The 19,804-nt window shown below is 43.7% G+C and overlaps 1 protein-coding gene across 2 annotated transcripts in view; it reads right to left on the reverse strand.

Moving 5' to 3' along the window:
* LOC124721475 (ATP-binding cassette sub-family C member 4-like) overlaps positions 1-19,804 on the reverse strand; it is a 275,591-nt gene that overhangs the window by 143,133 nt on the left and 112,654 nt on the right. For both annotated transcript variants that reach the window (XM_047246470.1, XM_047246469.1), the window contains exon 7: positions 1,715-1,853. In XM_047246470.1, the coding sequence (XP_047102426.1) occupies positions 1,715-1,853 (139 nt within the window). The remainder of the gene's footprint in view (positions 1-1,714; positions 1,854-19,804) is intronic.

Genomic DNA, 19,804 nt, shown 5'->3' on the forward strand with positions numbered 1-19,804 from the left:
TGTGATCGGACGAGTCTCATTCCAAATTGTATCGAGCGGATGGACGTGTACGGGTATGGAGACAACCTCATCAATCCATGGACCCTGCATGTCAGCAGGGGAATGTTCAAGCTGGTGGAGGCTCTGTAATGGTGTGGGACGTGTGCAGTTGGAGTTACACTGGAGCCCTGATACGTCTAGATACGACTCTGACAGGTGACACTTACGTAAGCATCGTGTCTGACCACCTGTATCCATTCATGTTCATTTTGCATTTCGACGGACTTGGGCAAATCCAGCAGGACAATGCGACAGCCTACACGTCGCGAACTGCTACAGAGTGGCTCCAGGAACACTCTTCTGAGTTTAAAAACTTCCGCTGGCCACGAAACTTCCCAGACATGAATATTATTGAGCGTGTCTGGAATGCCTTGTAACGTGCTCTTACGGATTTATGGACAATTATGCAGTATTCATGGTGTCAGTTCCCTCCAGCACTACTTCAGACATTAGTCGAGTCCATCCACGTCATGTTGTGGCATTTCTGCGCGCTGGCGAGGACCCTGCACGATATTAGGCAGGTGTGCCAGTTTCTTTGGCTCTTCAGTGTATTAGACCCTCACGGAAACATTACGTCAGTTTTGTTACGGGGATCGTATTTTTGAAGTATTCTTTGTATTGGTTACCCGATTCTGTGATTTAGCATATCGTATCACTTCTTATATCTGTCGTATTTAGGGAGTAACATCCCTTCCATAGACAGATCGTCACGGAGTTATGTGCCAACTGCAAACGGAGTGTAATTGAGAGCACCCTTATGTTTTCTTGTCTCGTTAGTAACGGAACTCTGCAACTACTATCCGTAGGATTCGTCAGTCCATCTGACGGGCTATTTCGTTGCTTTTCATCATAACGCGCTTTTATCTATTTGGCAGTGTTGAAGTCAGTTCTATTACTGCTTCTGTTACTTTTGCGCCTTTACTTTCGGTTGGACTTTGCACGCTGTTTTCCCCCCATGACAATATCACTACTACATCATAATATTGCAGAGCTACGGCGTCTCCGTTCGATTCAGTAGCCGAGACCCTCAGTAAAGCCTTACCGCCAGCACGTTGATCCATAACAATTTAACCATCAGTGAACGACCGTCAATCAGACCTGGGGACGTTACAATTACTGAACTAACGTCTTTGTTTTGCTTTATTTCAGTCTGTTAATTTTATCAGAAATTGAGTGAGAACAGATGTATAAATTAATTACCAGTTTGATGAAATTGAAAATATATAATGGATACTGATTAGCAGTAAGAGCACCGAGGGCCATTTTGCTGTTCGCTGTTAAATTTGTTTTAACTGGGAACTCCAGATTGCTGTAGTTTCTAAACGTTTCAGTCGCTTCACACTTCAGTTCACGATGATTTTTCTCGTTTTACCAGACAATTTCAAAAACTACTATAATGTAATTATAGAAAGTATTTTCATGTAACTAAACAAAAAATTGATATGTGCACTCTTAGTTGGGAATATTAATGTCTGTTGATTAATAAACATTGTTTTCAAAATAGTTTTCAGTTTTATTTTGTAAGGAACTATGAATCACTTCCTGCCCCATTTCCACAAAATTAATAAAAGTCCCCCCCCCCCCCCCCCCCCCCCCCGCACAGATTCTGGGTATGCGCTCACACGAAGTTAAGTTAAATGAATATGACTGTAGTATCAAAGAAGTCATACTTTACCTTGTTCGGCTTAATCACATTTCCAAACATCCAGTAAGAAAACAGGGTCACAAACGTGGATATTCTCTCGATGAAAACGATCGAAGATATTATAAAGGCTCTCAAATATGCAGACTGGACGATTTTGCTTATCTCCTTCCTGGAATAAAAATACCGCATGATTAGCTATTCGTTGTATGTGGCAACTGCGTTGCGACTTCCCACTTAATTTCCAAATAATTTTCCTTTCGTAACAGTCAGGAGAATACGTATTTAAAAGCATTTTCAGCTACTTTACCTGTTTCCGGATTGTGTGAAGCTGTGGTACTAATTTTGACTTATTTATTGTTCGCTAACCGTCTATTGCATGGCTTAGTGACTTCGGAAAAGTCAAATTGAAAATAGAAAATTGTTGGATGCCTTCCTTGTTTGATCCTAGGTTTTCCTTCTCTGGCGTTAGCGTGACTTTTATCTATGGAAATTTTTTCGGATATGAAAGAAAACCGAAGTTACACAATGCCTCAAATCATATGTCAGCTTATAACAGGCTGGGTGAGACAGTATACACATCAGAGATCTGTACTCAGTAAAGTATCGTGCTGCTGAAAACTAACTATCGTTTAAAGTTCAGTTTTACTTTTCTTGGTTGGTTTCTCTACAGGCGTCGTCTACGTATTGTTTTAACATTAAGGTGTGGTGTTCTCCACACTTACCAGCACTTACTTCACCCTCTATTTCGATACAAGTTGCTGCCTATTCCACTTTACAGAGCGGGCAAATATATGCCTTTTGCGTTCTTGGTTGAGGTTTCTTGTCAACGAGCGATTGCACTGTCATTAGCTCGCTTTCCACAGATACTAAAGACGGTAGTCATTGGACCTGCGATTAGGAGGAAGGGAAGACGATTAGAGTTTAATGCCCTGTCTACGTCGTGGTAACTGGAAATGTAGCACATGGTAGGATTTAGCCAGATGAGGAAGAAAGAGCCCATAAGACCAGTTCAAGCATTCAGCTCAAAACTATTTGGGTACGACCCAAAGTACCTCCATCAAGATCTCCGTCAGGAATCCAGTGTCATAATAACTGTTCCACAATACCGTTCGACTAACTTACTTTTCGCATCAGCAGCTTCCGGAACGTTGTAAATTGCTCGTACGTGAAAGATGCTTAAATCAACAATTTTTACCATTTTACGAAGACTAAATCGAAAAAATGGGTTTTCTATATCGCTTATGGGCGTTGAACATATTAACTAGGTTATTACGTATCTTTTGTTGTGATCAGTCCTGTGGTTGGGAGACTGACATAATGATAATTATGGAGGTGATAAGCTCTTTGTCCTGATTCTGTGCTTGAAGGATTAAAATTTTTGAGCTGAAATCTGTCTTTCCGAAAAAAAAAAAAAAATCTGACTGCAGGTTTCATGGGAACTCAGCTGAATGTTAGTGTATCATTGGCACAATATTTCGTTAATGCACCTCTTAATATACTGAGTCGTCAGGTGAAATGCTCTCCTGGCCGTTTTGCCCTTTGACTCCTCCCATGATCTTCCTGTAGTTGCTGCCCTCTACCCATATCTGGACCCGATTTCGGAGAATTCTGTACGTTCGAAGAATGGAAAACGGTTGCCTTGACTCGCGAGCCGTGGTGCATGCTGGTACACATCGATGACATTATAAGGTGATATATGCCACTTGCCATCAGGGTACCGTTCTGGCGGGTAGTAGTTCGTTTGGGTACTGTTTATATGGGTTAATGTGAGGCGTCTGACATATAATATTCACCTATTGGAGAATTATAAGGAAAGCTACTGTACGATTATGCACATCTGTTTGTTCGCCCACAGTAGCCCACAAGAGAGCTGAGGCTTCACAATGACAAAGCAATAGTTCATAGCTCCAGAGATCTGTCAGAATGGCGTGAGGAACGCTCCACGGACACGAGAGTATATCTGTTACTCAGCTCCTGGACGCCTGGCCACAATGCTGTTGTGCACATATAGAACGCCTTCGAGCGAGATGTCCAATTCCAACCAGTCAACGTGAGTTAAGCACTGATGTATCAGCACGGTTTCCCAACGCCATAGGTCTCTTGGAGTACATGCTACGATGCACTGCCGCCATTTTCAGATCAATGGGCGTGTTACACGCTACTAGGTAGCTGTCTCTAATTAAGCTGTTTGTAAACTTAAGACCGGCAGTGAAATCTGCTAGTTTCTCTCTGTTAATTGTGAATATTCAGAACTCATTGACTGTCTTCGTCCCTTAGCAACCTTATAAACTCGTTTCAAGCCACTATTCATTTTGTTCAGCTGATCTCCCAAGCCTTTTGCCTCTCTCAGAATTATGATGTCGTTGGCAAACCTCGAAGGTTTGATTTCTTCTCCCTGAATTTTAATTTCCTTTTCCTTGGTCGCAGAAAGTACGCGGCGGGTTCAATAAATAATGCAACACTTTTTTCTGAAAGCAGGAATACTGGGAGGGCCAGTCGGAGGCAACGTCGTACTGCTTCCCGCGCAGTGCATACCTCATTGGGCCAAACAGATGGGACTCGAAAGGTGCGAGATCTGGAATGTAGGGTCGATGGGAAAGAACAGTCCAATGAAATTTTGTCAGCTTCTCTTGGATGCGCAGACTTGTGTGAGGTCTTGCGTTGTCATGGAGAAGAAGAAGTTCTTTTGCATTTTTGTGTTGACAAATTCGCTGAAGTCGTTTCTTCAACTTCCTGATGGTAATACAATATAGTTCAGAGTTGATCGTTGCACCATGAGGGAGGACACCAAACAAGATAACCCTTCAGAGTCCCAGAAGACCGTCGCCATGACTTTACAGAATGAGGGTGCAGCTTTGGACTTTTTCTTCGAAGGAGAGATGATTTGGTGCCACTCCATGGATTGATGTTTGGTTTCCGGTTCGAAGTGGTGAACCCACGTTTCATCGCCTGTGACGATGTTCGAAGAAAGTTGTTACTATCAGGCTGGTAACGCGCAAGCAATTCCGCGAAGATGGCCCTTCATTGCTCTTTATGGTCTTCTGTTTGGCGGCGAGGTACCAAGCGGACACACACTTCTGCGTACCCCATCTGGTGGACGAGTGTGTCATCACTACCAACAGAAACGTCCAGTTGAGCAACGAGGTGTTTGTGATCCATCGATCACGTCGAATGAGAGTGTCAGCACGTTCCAACCTTGCAGGAGTCACAGCAGTGTGCGGCCAGTCGGCACGCGAAACACCGGACAGGTTTGCGCGACCTTGTTGCGATGATGACAGACGCCTCGCCCAACGACTCAGCGTACTTTTGTTCACTGTCAGGTCTCCGCTGACATTCTGCAAGCGCTTATGAATATCTACGATGCTCTGGTTTTCCGCCAAAAGGACTTCAGTAGCAGCTCTCTGCTTGGAACGCATCATTATTATAGACGCTATTTTGAATGCTACGTATAGCACCACCACATACCGGAAGTTCTTGGATCTATAGAGGCTGAAGCAGAAATATTCCACTATGTCCCAAAGCAACTTCCACAGTTTTTCAATCGAAATTGACCGAGAAAAAAAATGTGTTGCATTACTTATTGGACGTCTCTCGTATATTCCATTTACTGTATCTTCATTTTGACCGAATTTTACAAATGCTTCGCCTTCCTCTATCCGATGTCACGCTCAGTCCGTGGTCACATGCTTCTCTGGATTTACTCATTGTTAAAATTCCATCCATGTGCTGTATAACGCATACTATGCGTTTAATTTTCTTTGATGAAGTGTATCAAGAATTTTTTGGGTACCAAAGTAAAGATCTAAGGAATTATACTTCTCATATGTTATGATAAACATTGACAACTCTGAACACTTAGTATGAGAGCTACTACTGTACTCCTCTGATGTCAGTTACTTTCAAATTGACACTCATCATCCGGGAATAATGCTCCTTGTTCTGACTGCCAATCTTATCTGAGAAGTTATACCATGCAATGGTAGGTTTGTTAATAGTCTGCAGAAAGAGATTATGTCAAACACTTTTCTAAAATACAGTAACATAGAGAACATTGGTGTATCAGAGTCTGTCCGGTTTAGTACGTCAAAAATACGTTACACTGATCATGACTACATTAGTACTGAGTTTTCCATAGCAGCTACACATTCCACAAATGTAACTGCATGTAACATCAAGATATATTTCCTTCACTACTTGCTCAAAGTACATGTTGAATAGCATCGAGGATACGCTACAGTCCTGTAGCACTCCCTTTGCGACAACTGTCCCTCTTTCATGTCGTTCGACTCTTATAACGGCTGTCCAGTTTCTGTGCAAGTTGCTGTTTTTTTTCTTTATTGGGGGGGGGGGGGGGGGGGCTAGCAGCAGCGTAATATGCCGCTCTTGGAAGTTACTGATGGTAATTCGCTCCTTGTATTTCAACCCTCCTACTTTGACAGTGTCACACTCAACAATATCAAAAGCTTTTTCCAAATCTACAAATGCTATAAACATAGGTTTGCCTTCCGTGAACTCATGTTCTAAGATAAGTAACAGGATCAGTAATGCCTCGCATTTTCTTAGATTCCTCCCGAAAATGCACTGATGTTCCTGAAGTCAGTGTGCCATGCGTGCGCGAGATCCTTTGCGCTGTATTATCGATTGTATCTGCTCGTGTTGTCTCTGGCCCATTGGTAGGAGACTAGAGAACGCCTGGCCGGAAGAGGGCGCGTATGTTGAGGCGAACGCGGAAATAGCGTGGCTCGGTTAGCTATGGGGAAGTGACTTGCCGCCGGCAGTGTGGCCGGAGACGGAGCGAGTGTGACTCTAATTTTCGGGCTGAATACTTTATAAATCTAGGGACCGCTGTTTTCTCAGTGCTAACGGGCTTTCTTCGTTCCCGCTGTACTACCGCGAGTATGACGAGTCTGAGAACTGTGGGCTCCAGTCACTTCACACTCGTCGACCCGTTCTCTCTTACTGAAGCACGTAGGAGTCGTGACTTTTTGTTAATGCGAACGATGAGTGCACGATCATACTGCTGTAAAGTAGCACCGACAAGGGAAAATAACCGTTTGTAGAGATCAGATAGCCTTTAACGCAGCTGTGTTTTGTGAGACTGTGGAGGCTGTAAGACGAAAATTATTTGATGCGAAGTACAGAATTGCAAATATACTCCATTAGAGGGGAAGTGATATCTGGAGTGTCTCATGCTATAGTCCATGCTTCAGAAAAAACACACTAACTTTGTCCAATGCAAACAAAATGATTGTATTCTTTTATGTTCCACCTCCACTACGAAAAAACTGCGTCAAACGAAAACTGGGCACAGAGCAACGTCAGTGCTATACCCCTGCGACAAAAAAGCGCACTATTTCTCTATTTCTTTGATCAGGGCAATCTGCATTTATGGGCTAACAACTTGTTGTGCAGCTTATCACTCATTTCTGTAATTTATTTTAATAATTCATCACCATTCAGAGATCATGCGTCATTCTCACGTAATGTTTTCTGCTACCGTAAACCTGGTATACTTTGACCACCACGGTTAATTTGACCACTCATATACCTAACGTTTTACAGCACTCTGCAGGCTCTCAGTTGTGTGTTTAGTATATGCTGTTTTTTGGTTAAGTTTCGTCAAAGGTCAGTTTCATGTGTTTTTTTGAAACATTGACCACAAATGGAACGTAGTTTGTAAAATGAAAATAAATGGTGTTACGTCAAATACAAAAGGAATGAACTACTCCTTTTATCAAATCCAATATTCCTGAATTTTACAAATCATAGTGTAACATTTGCTTAATGGTTCAAATGGCTCTGAGCACTATGGGACTCAACATCTTAGGTCATAAGTCCCCTAGAACTTAGAACTACTTAAACCTAACTAACCTAAGGACTTCACACACACCCATGCCCGAGGCAGGATTCGAACCTGCGACCGTAGCAGTCCCGCGGTTCCGGACTACAGCGCCAGAGCCGCACGGCCACCACGGCCGGCCTTTGCTTAATACAAGACGTAATAGCAAGCCAGTGTGAACTGTATAATGACGAGATTTTGATGTTTTTGTTGTTACCAGAGTACTGGTGATGCATTATCATCGTTATATATGTTTAAGTTCCCACTGTGGACATTCGATGTTAATGACAAAGGTTTATTGCAATTTATTTCTGTATTATTTCATTGAGGTTGCTTAATGTTTTAAACATAATTGTAAACTGTGGGATAATTAATGCCTCAATCTGATGTTACACATAATATTAAGAATTTGAGCATATCGATCTTCATACGATTGCTATGATTTTAGTTAATATTTTTCTTGCCAACTATATCTGACATGTGCTACGCACTTGTCCTTAGAGAAGGGCACTCATGTTTATATTTTATTTATTTATTTATTTATTTATTTATTGTTCCGTGGGACCACATTTAGGAGAAGTCTCCATGGTCATGGAACGAGTCAATACATGAAATTATAACACGATTGTAGAAACACATAAAATGAAACAAGTCGTTAGTTTAAATAAAGAAAATCAAGAATGTAACACTGGAATTTGCTTAATTTTTTATCTCTTCCAGGAGCTCCTCGACAGAATAGAAGGAGTGAGCCATGAGGAAACTCTTCAGTTTAGACTTAAAAGTGTTTGGGCTACTGCTAAGATTTTTGAGTTCTTGTGGTAGCTTATTGAAAATGGATGCAGCAGAATACTGCACTCCTTTCTGCACAAGAGTCAAGGAAGTGCATTCCACATGCAGATTTGATTTCTGCCTAGTATTAACTGAGTGAAAGCTGCTAACTCTTGGGAATAAGCTAATATTGCTAACAACAAACGACATTAAAGAAAATACATACTGTGAGGGCAATGTCAAAATTCCCAGACTATTGAATAGGGGTCGACAAGAAGTTTTCGAACTTACACCATACATAGCTCGAACAGCCCGTTGTTTGATGGTAGCTCCTTCTAGTGGCTAAAGGCCACGTAATTTTTAAAGTATGATTGTGACAGAAATAATTTTAAGTGTATGATAACTATTTCGTTCTATGATCGGTAGTAGTAACAGGTCGATCTTGATGTGGTACCTTGAGTACTGACGAACCAAAGACTGTAAGCCAATATTAGTGTGTGTTTGATGTCTCGTAGTAATACATCGACCAGAACGTTACCACGATTATGGTGGCGTTCTTGTTAAACATCTTTGTCTCATGGTCCTTACACGGAGGGCCCTATAGAGGTCACCATGCGTATTCCATTACGTTAATAGCTTATTTTCTTTCTTTGTATTCAATTTTAGGTTTTATGTTACAGTTTGATGAAGCTTATTTGCATTATCGATATACCTATAGTCTGGACGAAAGTGTTGTCTGCAAATAATTGTATTTAAGCTTTATTTAGCGTGTTTTACGGCCATTGGCTGACAGTGATGTAATGCTGGATATGGTGGGTGGAGCTTCCGCCATTTAAGCGATGTAAATTGCATATCGCACAGCACGAGACTGTGTGTCTCTTTTGAGATGTGAAGTAGGATTGTTGTGTCATGGTCTCCTGCTGCACAGCCGCCTACGCCGCTAGCGTCGCACGCTGAACGAGGAGCTCTGGCATAGCGAGGTACTTCTACTGAGCAAACTATCGGTTTTCTACAAACGAAGCTCGCTGTGCCAGACAATAAGAGACCTGGAAAACGCCGACTTAAGCGGCAGGCCAGAACGTCTACAGGTCAGGCAGAGGTGTCTTACACGACCACGACCTGCACGGTCGTCTCCAGAGATGAGGTTGCCATTATCCTCGAAACTGCCTCGAATGAACCTACCAACTCCTAACGCCACGCCTCCTGTGAAATACGCAGGAGATTACTGCGTAAGGGCGGGGGGCGACGGCAGTTTATTGTCGTTGTCCTTTGAGTTCCTAGAAGCGCATGTTGCGGCCAAGGAGCTCCTAGCTGAACACCTAGTCACCGAGAATGCGCTCAGGGGCCTACGATGGCGCGAGACTGTGAGAATTACCATACGTGGCCTTCCCCGGCTCGTGTCAACACGGGAGGTCATTGGGGCGCTGAGCGAGCTTGGATTCTACGGCGTGGCTGATCTCCGCCAGGCGACAAACAGGAAACGCTCGGCGGTCTACCTGTTTGTAGGCCCCACCTGGCACCAGAAGAATGGAGTCCATGTCCGGAGGCTGATGCGGTTCGAAGTCAAAATTGCGTCAACGCCTCCGACATGGAAAAGACTGAGCAATGCTTCCGCTGACAGTAACTAAGCTACGTAGAAGTATTGCCGTAAAGCTGAGGCATGCGGGAAGCGCACGACACTCATGCCTGTTCCCAGCCACACGCCGCCCCACCGACATGCGTCAACTGCGGCGGCAAACACGTGGCCAGCTTTTGCGGGCACAAGCGGTTGGAGCCGCGAAAAGAAGAGCAGACGAAGGCGCAGAAAGAAGGCCCACACGACCAGATCTGCTGCCCCTGCTCTACTATCAAGACCACGAGCGCCCGCCCCACAAGCGGGCGACGCCAACACGATGACGGAGTATTCGGAAATCTGCGAAAGGATGGAGGGAGCAAGCACACTGCTGTCGAAGCAGTTCATGGCTGTCTTGATGCAAAGCTGCCGCAAAGCAACCGACGGATGCGTCAACATCTGTCTGCCCCAATAGGGAGACAGAGCGGCCACTGCTAACCGCTCCCGGCGCCGTCCGCGCCGCCGAGCGAAAGCTTGCCTCACGCGCCGCGAGACCCAGGAGGGCGGCGTTGAAAAGACGAGCCACGCAGACGTGGGCGGCTGAAGAGCAGGGAAATGACGGGCGCCATTCATCTTCAGCACCAGTCAGACCTCCACTCGGCGGAGGACGGAGGCCATCACACAACAGATGCCTGCCTCCCCAGTCACATCATACTGGCCGACTGGGGCAAATGGCAGAATCCAGAAGAGAATTCAGCGCGAGATGGACCGCATCTGCGAGTGGATTCTGCACTCGCTCCCGGATGTTGCTCTCACACGAGACACCAAAAGAATAACATAAAACTAAGCCTTCACAGGCGCAGAATCCCAATAAAACATTGCCTTCACAGGCACGGAACACCACCTATGGCGGCTGGCTGGCGAACTTATGATCGAATAAATTACGGGCTTGTCCCCCAAAGTGAAAAAGAAATAAATTGTGTTCCAACAGCACAACCTAAGGCCATACAGCAATGGTTATATGCCTTCTAGAGTGGGGGTTGCTCAACGCAAGGTTCAGCCTACTCCCATGCGTATAGCTTTCTTTCTTTCACGTTTTGCTGATGTACTACGTTTTCTCTTTGTGCTTGTGGTTTACATTTCTCTAAGTACAAAATGGTTCAAATGGCTCTGAGCACTATGGGACTTAACTTCTGAGGTCATCAGTCCCCTAGAACTTAGAACTACTTAAACCTAGCTAACCGAAGGACATCACACACATCCATGCCCGAGGCAGGATTCGAACCTGCGACCGTAGCGCTCGCGCGGTTTCAGACCGTAGCGCCTAGAACCGCTCGGCCGGCTCTCTAAGTACATTCATGTTACTCTCTTCACAGAATAAGTGGTCTGATGATGACCAGAACAGTCGCCGAAGTCGGTAACCAGTAAATAAACAAACATCTTTATGCGGTTGAGACTGTTTTGTTATAAAAAATAATATTGTGAATTCCTCGTACGCCTGTAGAAAAGGCACCTATTTTGGTAAGACAGCTGGCCAGCTGATAATATTAAGTCCACATTGCTTGTAATTTGGTATTTTCCGAATTAGCTACCCGTGTAATAATTATCTTGTTATCTGTTTGTTTGCCGTTACTGCCCAACCGACCTGGTTGATTCCATCTGTATATTTGATTGGCTGCTGCCACTATTTGCATTCCTGTAAACCCTAAATTTAAACGCTTGCTTTGCTCTGAGGTTTTATATTTCAGTTGTTCATGACTTAATGAAACTGATTTCTTCTGAATCCCGCCAAGTATATCGAAGCAACACCAACTAAAGGCGGCCTTTAGTATAAGTTTGATCTGATGTTTCGGTCGGCTACTGCGCCGCTGTGTTTGAACTTAAGACCCTTCACAATACTTACTAATTTCATGTATTCATATAGATCCTGAAGCTCCTGTGTCAATTGTTAAGTCGTTGCAAGGCCGCCGGTCGCTAATTCACTTACGCCGTATCAGCCGTAAGTGTTATTAAGGCTCCTTGGAGTGTAGTTCTATCCGCTTAAGATTGGCCAGCGTTGCCGTAAACTGGTCTTTATGACCGAGACATCGTGTTCCTTAATGGAAATTGTATGTAAAAGTGAAGTACTTGAAATGGTTTCGTTGTGTAGATATTTATCATTGAGCCTTAAGCCGTTTGTGCTGTTGATAAGTATAATTATTTGCTTGATCGATTGAGGTTACCATGCGTTTCAAGCATTTTATTTCCAAGCATTGTATTTTCTCGTTGTAAAAAATTTAATTATTTTTTCTGTTAACAAATTGCTGTTCAAGTATACTCTATTTTGTGGTCCCAGTAACTTCCCACTCCCTAACCAGCCCCCTGCCGCTTCAGTCAGCTTCTACCAGTCGTTTCATTCTTCTGCAAACAATATGTGTCAGTATTTGGCAACCATTACTCATCAAACTAACAGATCGTTAATATTCACACTCGTCAATACCTCCATTTATGGAATTGGAATTATTACAGCACTCTTAAAGTCAGGGTATTTCGTACACTTCATTTATCTTGGATACAGGAGGGGAGACTCGTCACTCCCAAAGGTCTTCAACAACTCTTAGGGTATGTCATATACTGCAGGTACCCTGTTTGTATGTAGGTCTTCAGCGCTCAGTCAAATTCTTATTCTCCCATCTCATCTGCATCTATTTTCTCTTCCCTTCTCATAATACTGTTTCCAAGCTCGTTTCTTTTTACCATAATATATGGCACGATACAATGAACTCTCTGCCATGCACTTTACAGATATTTGCAGAGCAATGTGTAGATACCTGATGTAAATGTACCGGGTGATCGAAAAGTCAGTATAAAGTTGAAAACTGAATAAATCACGGAATAATGTAGATAGAGAGGTACAAATTGACACACATGCTTGGAATGACATGGGGTTTTATTAGAAACAAAAAGTACAAAAGTTCAAAAAATGTCCGACAAATGGCGCTTCATCTGATCAGAATAACAATAATTAGCATAACAAAGTAAGACAAAGCAAAGATGATGTTCTTTACAGGAAACGCTCAATATGTCCACCATCATTCCTCAACAATAGCTGTAGTCGAGGAATAATGTTGTGAACAGCACTGTAAAGCATGTCCGGAGTTATGGTGAGGCAATGGCGTCGGATGTTGTCTTTCAGCATCCCTAGAGATGTCGGTCGATCACGATACACTTGCGACTTCAGGTAACCCCAAAGCCAATAATCACACGGACTGAGGTCTGGGGACCTGGGAGGCCAATCATGACGAAATTGGCGGCTGAGCACACGATCATCACCAACCGACGCGCGCTAGAGAGCTTTCACGCGGACATTTTGTGAACTTTGTTTTTCTTTTGTTCTAATAAAACCCCATGTCATTCCAATCATTTGTGTCAATTTTTACCTCTCTATCTACATTATTCCGTGGTTTATTAAGTTTTCAAATTTATACTGACTTTTCGATCACCCGGTATAATCTTTACTAGATGCCCTGACTCGCCGTCATGTGGCTGACGATCATTTATTCTGACCTGCAGCCTACCGGAGAGCATTTATCAAGAGCAGAACCTCCATATTATTCGAACCAGACTGAAGAAAAAGTGAATATACACTAGTGTCCAAAATTAAAGCAACAAGCCGGAATTTTGCAAGGTTCCGTTTATTTTTCCACAAAACAGTATAAACAGGGGACAGTAAAGTAGAAACAATGTGAAGAATACAGAACGTAAAAAATTGCAACATGCTTAACTGTAGACAAAAAGTTTCTTCGTTTTTTCCAGCTTAACGTATTTGCACACACATTCCGACAACTCGTTAATGTACTCAGTGTGGGGTGTGACCACCTCTGGGAGCAATACAGACCTGAAAACGACGGGATATGCTTTGAGTGATGTCATCAATGTCATATTGAATCAATATCGCTATTCTTCCTACAGAGCTGCTCAGAAATCTTGGAGAGTGGTTCAAAAATGGTTCAAATGGCTCTGAGCACCATGGGACTTAACTTCTGAGTTCATCAGTCCCCTAGAACTTCGAACTACTTAAACCTAATTAACCTAAGGACATCACACACATCCATGCCCGAGGCAGGATTCGAACCTGCGACCGTAGCGGTCGCGCGGTTCCAGACCGTAGCGCCTAGAACCGCTCGGTCACCCCGGCCGGCCTTGGAGAGTGACTGGTGGATTCTGGCGTGATGCAACATGTCTCCCTTGTGTATCGGAGACATGCTCCATGGAGCGAGCAGGCTACGCCATGCATGCAATACCTTCCGTTTCCAAGAAAACATCAACCATGAGATCGAGCATTATCTTTCCACAATGTTTGGGTCGCGAAATCGTGTTCTATGTTCCTTCCAGATGTGAATCGTCGAGAATCACTCTCGAGATGAAATTGCGACTCATCTGTGAAAAGAACATTGGCCCTCTGTTCGAACGTCCAGGTGGCACGTTGACGACTCCACTCTAGACGTTCCCTTCTGTGAAGACGCATCAGAGGTATTCATACAGCAGATCTCCGACAGTAAAGGCCACTCTCATAAAGCCTACTGTACACCGCTTGCTTCTATACAACACGTCCAGTGGATGCTGGAGGTCAGATGACAGTTGCTGTGCAGTACTAAAACGGTACCGTCGTCCCCTTAGAGTCAAGCAACCGTCCTCTCTTTGTGATGTCACATGAGGTCGGCCGTGCCCTGGTCTTCGGGAAAGAGTTTCGGTCTCTATAAACTGTCACCACATCCGAGAAGCAACAGAATGATTCACACTAAGCCATCCAGCCACATCAGAGTGCTGCTGTCCTGCTTCCATTCTTCCTACGGTCCTCCTCCGCAGAGAGTCTGGTGGGCATCTTCTTTGTGCCAGACTGCACCGTCTGAAACTGTGTACACAGCGACTGTGGATGTGGGACTACCCGGCAAACACTACCCCGTTTGAGTGGTGCCCTGATGTCATCGTCGGAGTGGTTGTCCGTTGACCGGAATGCCATCCTCCATACAGAACAAGGTCGTGCGGACATCTGTTGACAGTTTTATGATTATATCGTGAAGTTGGCACACGACCGGGAAATAGCGGTTTGTTGCTTTAATTGTGGACACAAGTGTATTTATAGTTAAGGATCTCAAAAGGAAATTAATTTTTAAATTTTTTGAAGCTGATTTAAAGCAGCAGTCCTACCGACCACCTGAAGATTAAAAGAGAAGAGCGAAATTCTACATCTGTTCTGCCTAGCTGTGTCTGCTATATTGGTTTATAATCCATCCTGATGTTATGTGTAATAATATTTGTTGAATGTAAAACTTGTATAGAAAACTCAGCAGTAAAGATCGATGTACTGCCCTCTTGACATACTAAACCGGACAGACTCTGCTACGCTGTTAGCTCTATATTATTGTGTTTTAGAAAAGTACTTGACATAACCACTTTCTGCCGACTATTAACAAACGTAACATGGCATATCCTCCTAGATGAAACTGAGTCACAAACGTCTTGGGAATCAGAACAAGATGCGTGATTCCCGGACGGTGACTTCATCTGAAAGCGACTGACGTCAATCATGGTACGAAGGAGTGCGATAGTAAACCTCGTATCAAGTGTTCAGAGATACCAAAGTTTATTGCATCGTATGAGAGGTATAAGTTTTTAGATTTTTAGTTTGTATGCAAGAAATGGTGTCGTAAATAGAGAGGATATAAAATGCAGACTGACAATAGCAAGAAAAGAATTTATGAAAAAAGAAATTTCGTATTACTGAATTAAAATTTACTTGTTAGAAAGTCTTTCCTGAAGGTATTTGTCTGAAGTGCAGACTTGGACAGAAGTGAAACATGAACAACACACAGTTCAGATAAGAAAAGAATAGAAGCTTTTGTAATGTCGTAGTACAGAAGAGTGCTGAAGATTAAATAGGAAGTTTGGCTAACTAATGAAGAGGTACTTAGTCGAACTGGGGAGAAAAGAAATGTGTGGCATAATTTGACAAAAAGAAGAAACAGATTGATAGAAGACGTACTGAGGTGGCGAGGATACCTACATCTACGTGATTACTCTACTATTTACAATAAAGTGCCTGCAGAGGAGCTGTCAGTTCGCTAATTAAGGGTGGTGTGGAGCTAAAAATCACAGAGGACCAACGCTTCACGATATTAATCAATGTCAAGTGAGCAGTTAAGTTACGCAGAGATGAAGAGACGCCGGCCGGAGTGGCCGAGCGGTTCTAGGTGCTACAGTCTGGAACTGCGCGACCGCTACGGTCGCAGGTTCGAATCCTGCCTCGGGCATGGATGTGTGTGATGTACTTAGGTTAGTTAAGTTTAAGTAGTTCTAAGTTATTGGGGACTGATGAGCTCAGCAGTTAAGTCCCATAGTGCTCAGAGCCATTTGAACCATTTGATGAAGAGACTTGCACGAGACAGATCTGCGTGGAGTGCTGCATACACCCACTCTTCGCGACGAAGAAGTACCTACACCCATTCTGACGTTTCATTGTCTGACGCAATAAAAATGGAGATTCTACAGATACTGAGAAACAGAGCCGCGCCGTGCCTTACGCAATTAAACAACAAATGTCTGCTTCAAGGATCGATACCCAATCTTAGAATGACATATTGGCAATCATACTCAAATTGGAAGAAGACAAGGATCCGAAGCCAATATGCCTCTTGTGTGAGTTGTTAGATACCAGCAGGATTCTTGTAGATATCCGACTTGTTTTAGAAGGAAAGAATATTCATGGTGGGCGCCATAAACAGTGCTCTTCGCTGGTGTTTACTCAACAGCAAAGTAAATGTTGGGAATTTTGGTTGACATTGCAAGATTGTTTGACAACCTAATGTGTACCACATTATTTTCATGGCCAAAAGATGCCGTATTTCCAAGAGCCGTCTGTAGTAGTGTTAAGGATTATTGCTGTGGCAGAAAATACGAACTGGCTTTTCCAGAAAACGAAAGAAGGAGCCAAAGTAAGTCCACACGGCTCCGTTTGTAGCCTCGGCTTCTCGGACATCGCCCTTGAGCCGCTGCCGGAAAAGGTAGGAACCATGAGAGAAGCAGGAGGCTGCATTATGTGCGCAGAGCACCTGCTATTGGTGGCAGCAGGAGGCTCAAGATACGAACTGGAAGACATATGCAAACACGTTCTTCAAACGCTGCAATAATGGTGTACGAAGAATAAATCTGAAATGACCAGGCACAAGACAGTTTACTTTGTGACGAAAGGGAAGCTACCAAGAAGGAGAAATCCTATAATAAACGTAAATAACTTCTAAAAAGACAAGAGCTCACCAAACATTAGTATTAGATGAAAGAGAATTTCTCCTCCTAGATGCAACAGGACTGCAAAAAAGTAATTAACATAATGCAGAAATTAGAGAGTAATGGACACGAGAGGTTCGGACACCCGTTACCGAGTATTAGAATATATCACGAGACAATGTTAGCGGCTATTGCAGTTTACGTAGCTAGTGTTTGAGCCAATAGGCAACTGATACCTGTTACGTATGTTGCGAAGTGCGATTCTTCGTTTTGCGTGTGCATACGCGGCTACACCGGCAGGGACCTTGCTAGTTATTCTGGAAATCTGGTCAATTGACCTGAAAGTTCGAAAGAAGAGCGCAAAGTACTGGCTGAAGAAGGGAGACGTCCAAAGACAACCTAAGAAATTAAAGTACAGATTCAGCAAAAATGGGTGCGCTACTGAAACACAGGAACAACAAGAATATGCTTAAACAGTTTCCTCCCAAACGAGATGGAGCTGCTTAGTTAAAAATACAATATGTGGTTAAAACTATCAGGACAGTCCTATGTAATGCGGAACTGACCACTAGATGACAAAAAATGGCTCTAAGCACTATGGGACTTAACATCTGAGGTCATCAGTCCTCTTGACTTAGAACTACTTAAACCTAACTAACCTAAGGACATCACACACATCCATGCCCGAGGCAGGATTCGAACCTGCGAACGTGCCAGCAGCGTGGTTCTGGACTAAAGCGCCTAGAACCGCTCTGCCACAACGGCCGGTATTAGATATCACGAGAGATACTAGTAAAACAGGAGGCTTGGAGTGTTGTGTTGTCAGTAGAGAAGCAGCAGCAGCAGAATGGCTCGTTCAGGAGAGCTCAGTGACTTCGAACGTGGACTGATTACTGGATGTCACTTGAGTAAAAAATCCATCAGAGACATATCAAACCCTCTAAAACTGCCTCCAGCTGTTGGTGATGTAATTGTGAAGTGGAAAGGCGAAGGAACAACCACTGCTAAACCAAGACCAGGCACACCTCATGTACCGACAGGGTCCGTCGAGCATTGCGGAGGGTGCGCGTAAAAAATCGCACGGAATCACGGGAAGTAATCACTCGTGAATCCTAAGTGCTACCAGCATTCAGCTAGCATAGTGACTGTGCGCAGGGAGTTAAAAAACGAAGTGCAATGGTCGAGCAGCTCCTCATAAGTCGCATATTCACCTTTAAGTGACGTAAAGGGTGAAGCCACTGGACAGTAGATATCTGGAAACAAGTGATTTGGAGTGATGAATCATGGTGAACCCTCTGGCAATCTCATGGAAGAGTTTCGACTTGGTGATTGCCAGAGAACTTTACCTATTATTCCTTTCATACTCGGAACATTAAAAATTAGATTTTTGAATTTTCTTTTTTTGTTAGATTATTAGACATACATTAAGACAAAACAGTGTGAAAAAAGTGCCATATACATTTATGTAACATATACGGGATAGTTTCAAACGGAGCCGTTGCGCATGAAATGTTGTTACTTCCGGTGGTAAGGTAAAATGCAAATCCTTTCGGCAGATGACATAGGGATAGCTGACAGAGAGGACACTCCCATCCTATACTGTAAGGTTTCTTCTTAGTGGTACACCCTACACAGTGCCTTGAGGTGCCAGGTATTGGTATATCGTTTGCTCCTGCTGTATGTTTGTCAACTAAAACAATAGTTTTACATTTTTTGCTAGTGGTACTGATGATGTACTTGGGCTTCCAGGACTTTACGATTAGTCTGGAAATTATTTGTTATAGCATACTATCTCTAAATCGAGATCACTATCTTCATGTAAGATATCATCTCCTCTTTCACTGCTACTATCAACATCTGCGTCCGTATCAGAAGGTCCCTTCCAGAAGGCAAGCCAGAATTTCATTTTCATTTATTCTGCGAGAGTGCATCGTGTCATATTGCCCTTAGAGCCGCAGTGGTTTCAAAAGGACATCATGAGAGAGCAGAATGGGGCGCTCCGCAGAACTCACGGACTTCGAACGTGGTCAGGTGATTGGGTGTCACTTGTGTCATACGTCTGTACGCGAGATTTCCACACTCCTAAACATCCCTAGGTCCACTGTTCCCGATGTGATAGTGAAGTGGAAATGTGAAGGGATTCATACAGCACAAAAGCGTTCAGGCAGACCTCATCTGTTGACTGACAGAGACCACCGACAGTTCAAGAGGGTAGTAATGTGCAGTAGGCAGACATCTATCCAGAACAACAAAATTACATAAGGATCCACTGCAAGTACTATGACAGTTAGGTGGGAGGTGACAAAACTTGGATTTCATGGTCGAGCGGCTGCTCATAAGCCACACATCACTCCGGGAAATGCCAAACGACGCCTCACTTGGTGTAAGGATCGTAAACATTGGACGATTGAACAGTGGAAAAACGTTGTGTGGAGTGATGAATCACGGTACACAATGTGGCGATCCGATGGCAGAGTGTGGGTATGGCGAATTTCCGGTGAGCATCATCTGCCAGCGTGTGTAGTTCCAACAGTAAAATTCGGAGTTGGTGGTATGGTGTGGTCGTGAGTTTCATGGAAGGGGTTTGCACCTCTTGTTGTTTTATATGGCACGATCACAGCACAGGCTTACATTGATGCTTTAAGCATGTTCTTGCTTCCCACTGTTGAAGAGCAATTCGGGGATGGCGATTGCA

This window comes from Schistocerca piceifrons, chromosome X (assembly GCF_021461385.2).
Source record: "Schistocerca piceifrons isolate TAMUIC-IGC-003096 chromosome X, iqSchPice1.1, whole genome shotgun sequence".
Classification (NCBI taxonomy): domain Eukaryota; kingdom Metazoa; phylum Arthropoda; class Insecta; order Orthoptera; family Acrididae; genus Schistocerca; species Schistocerca piceifrons.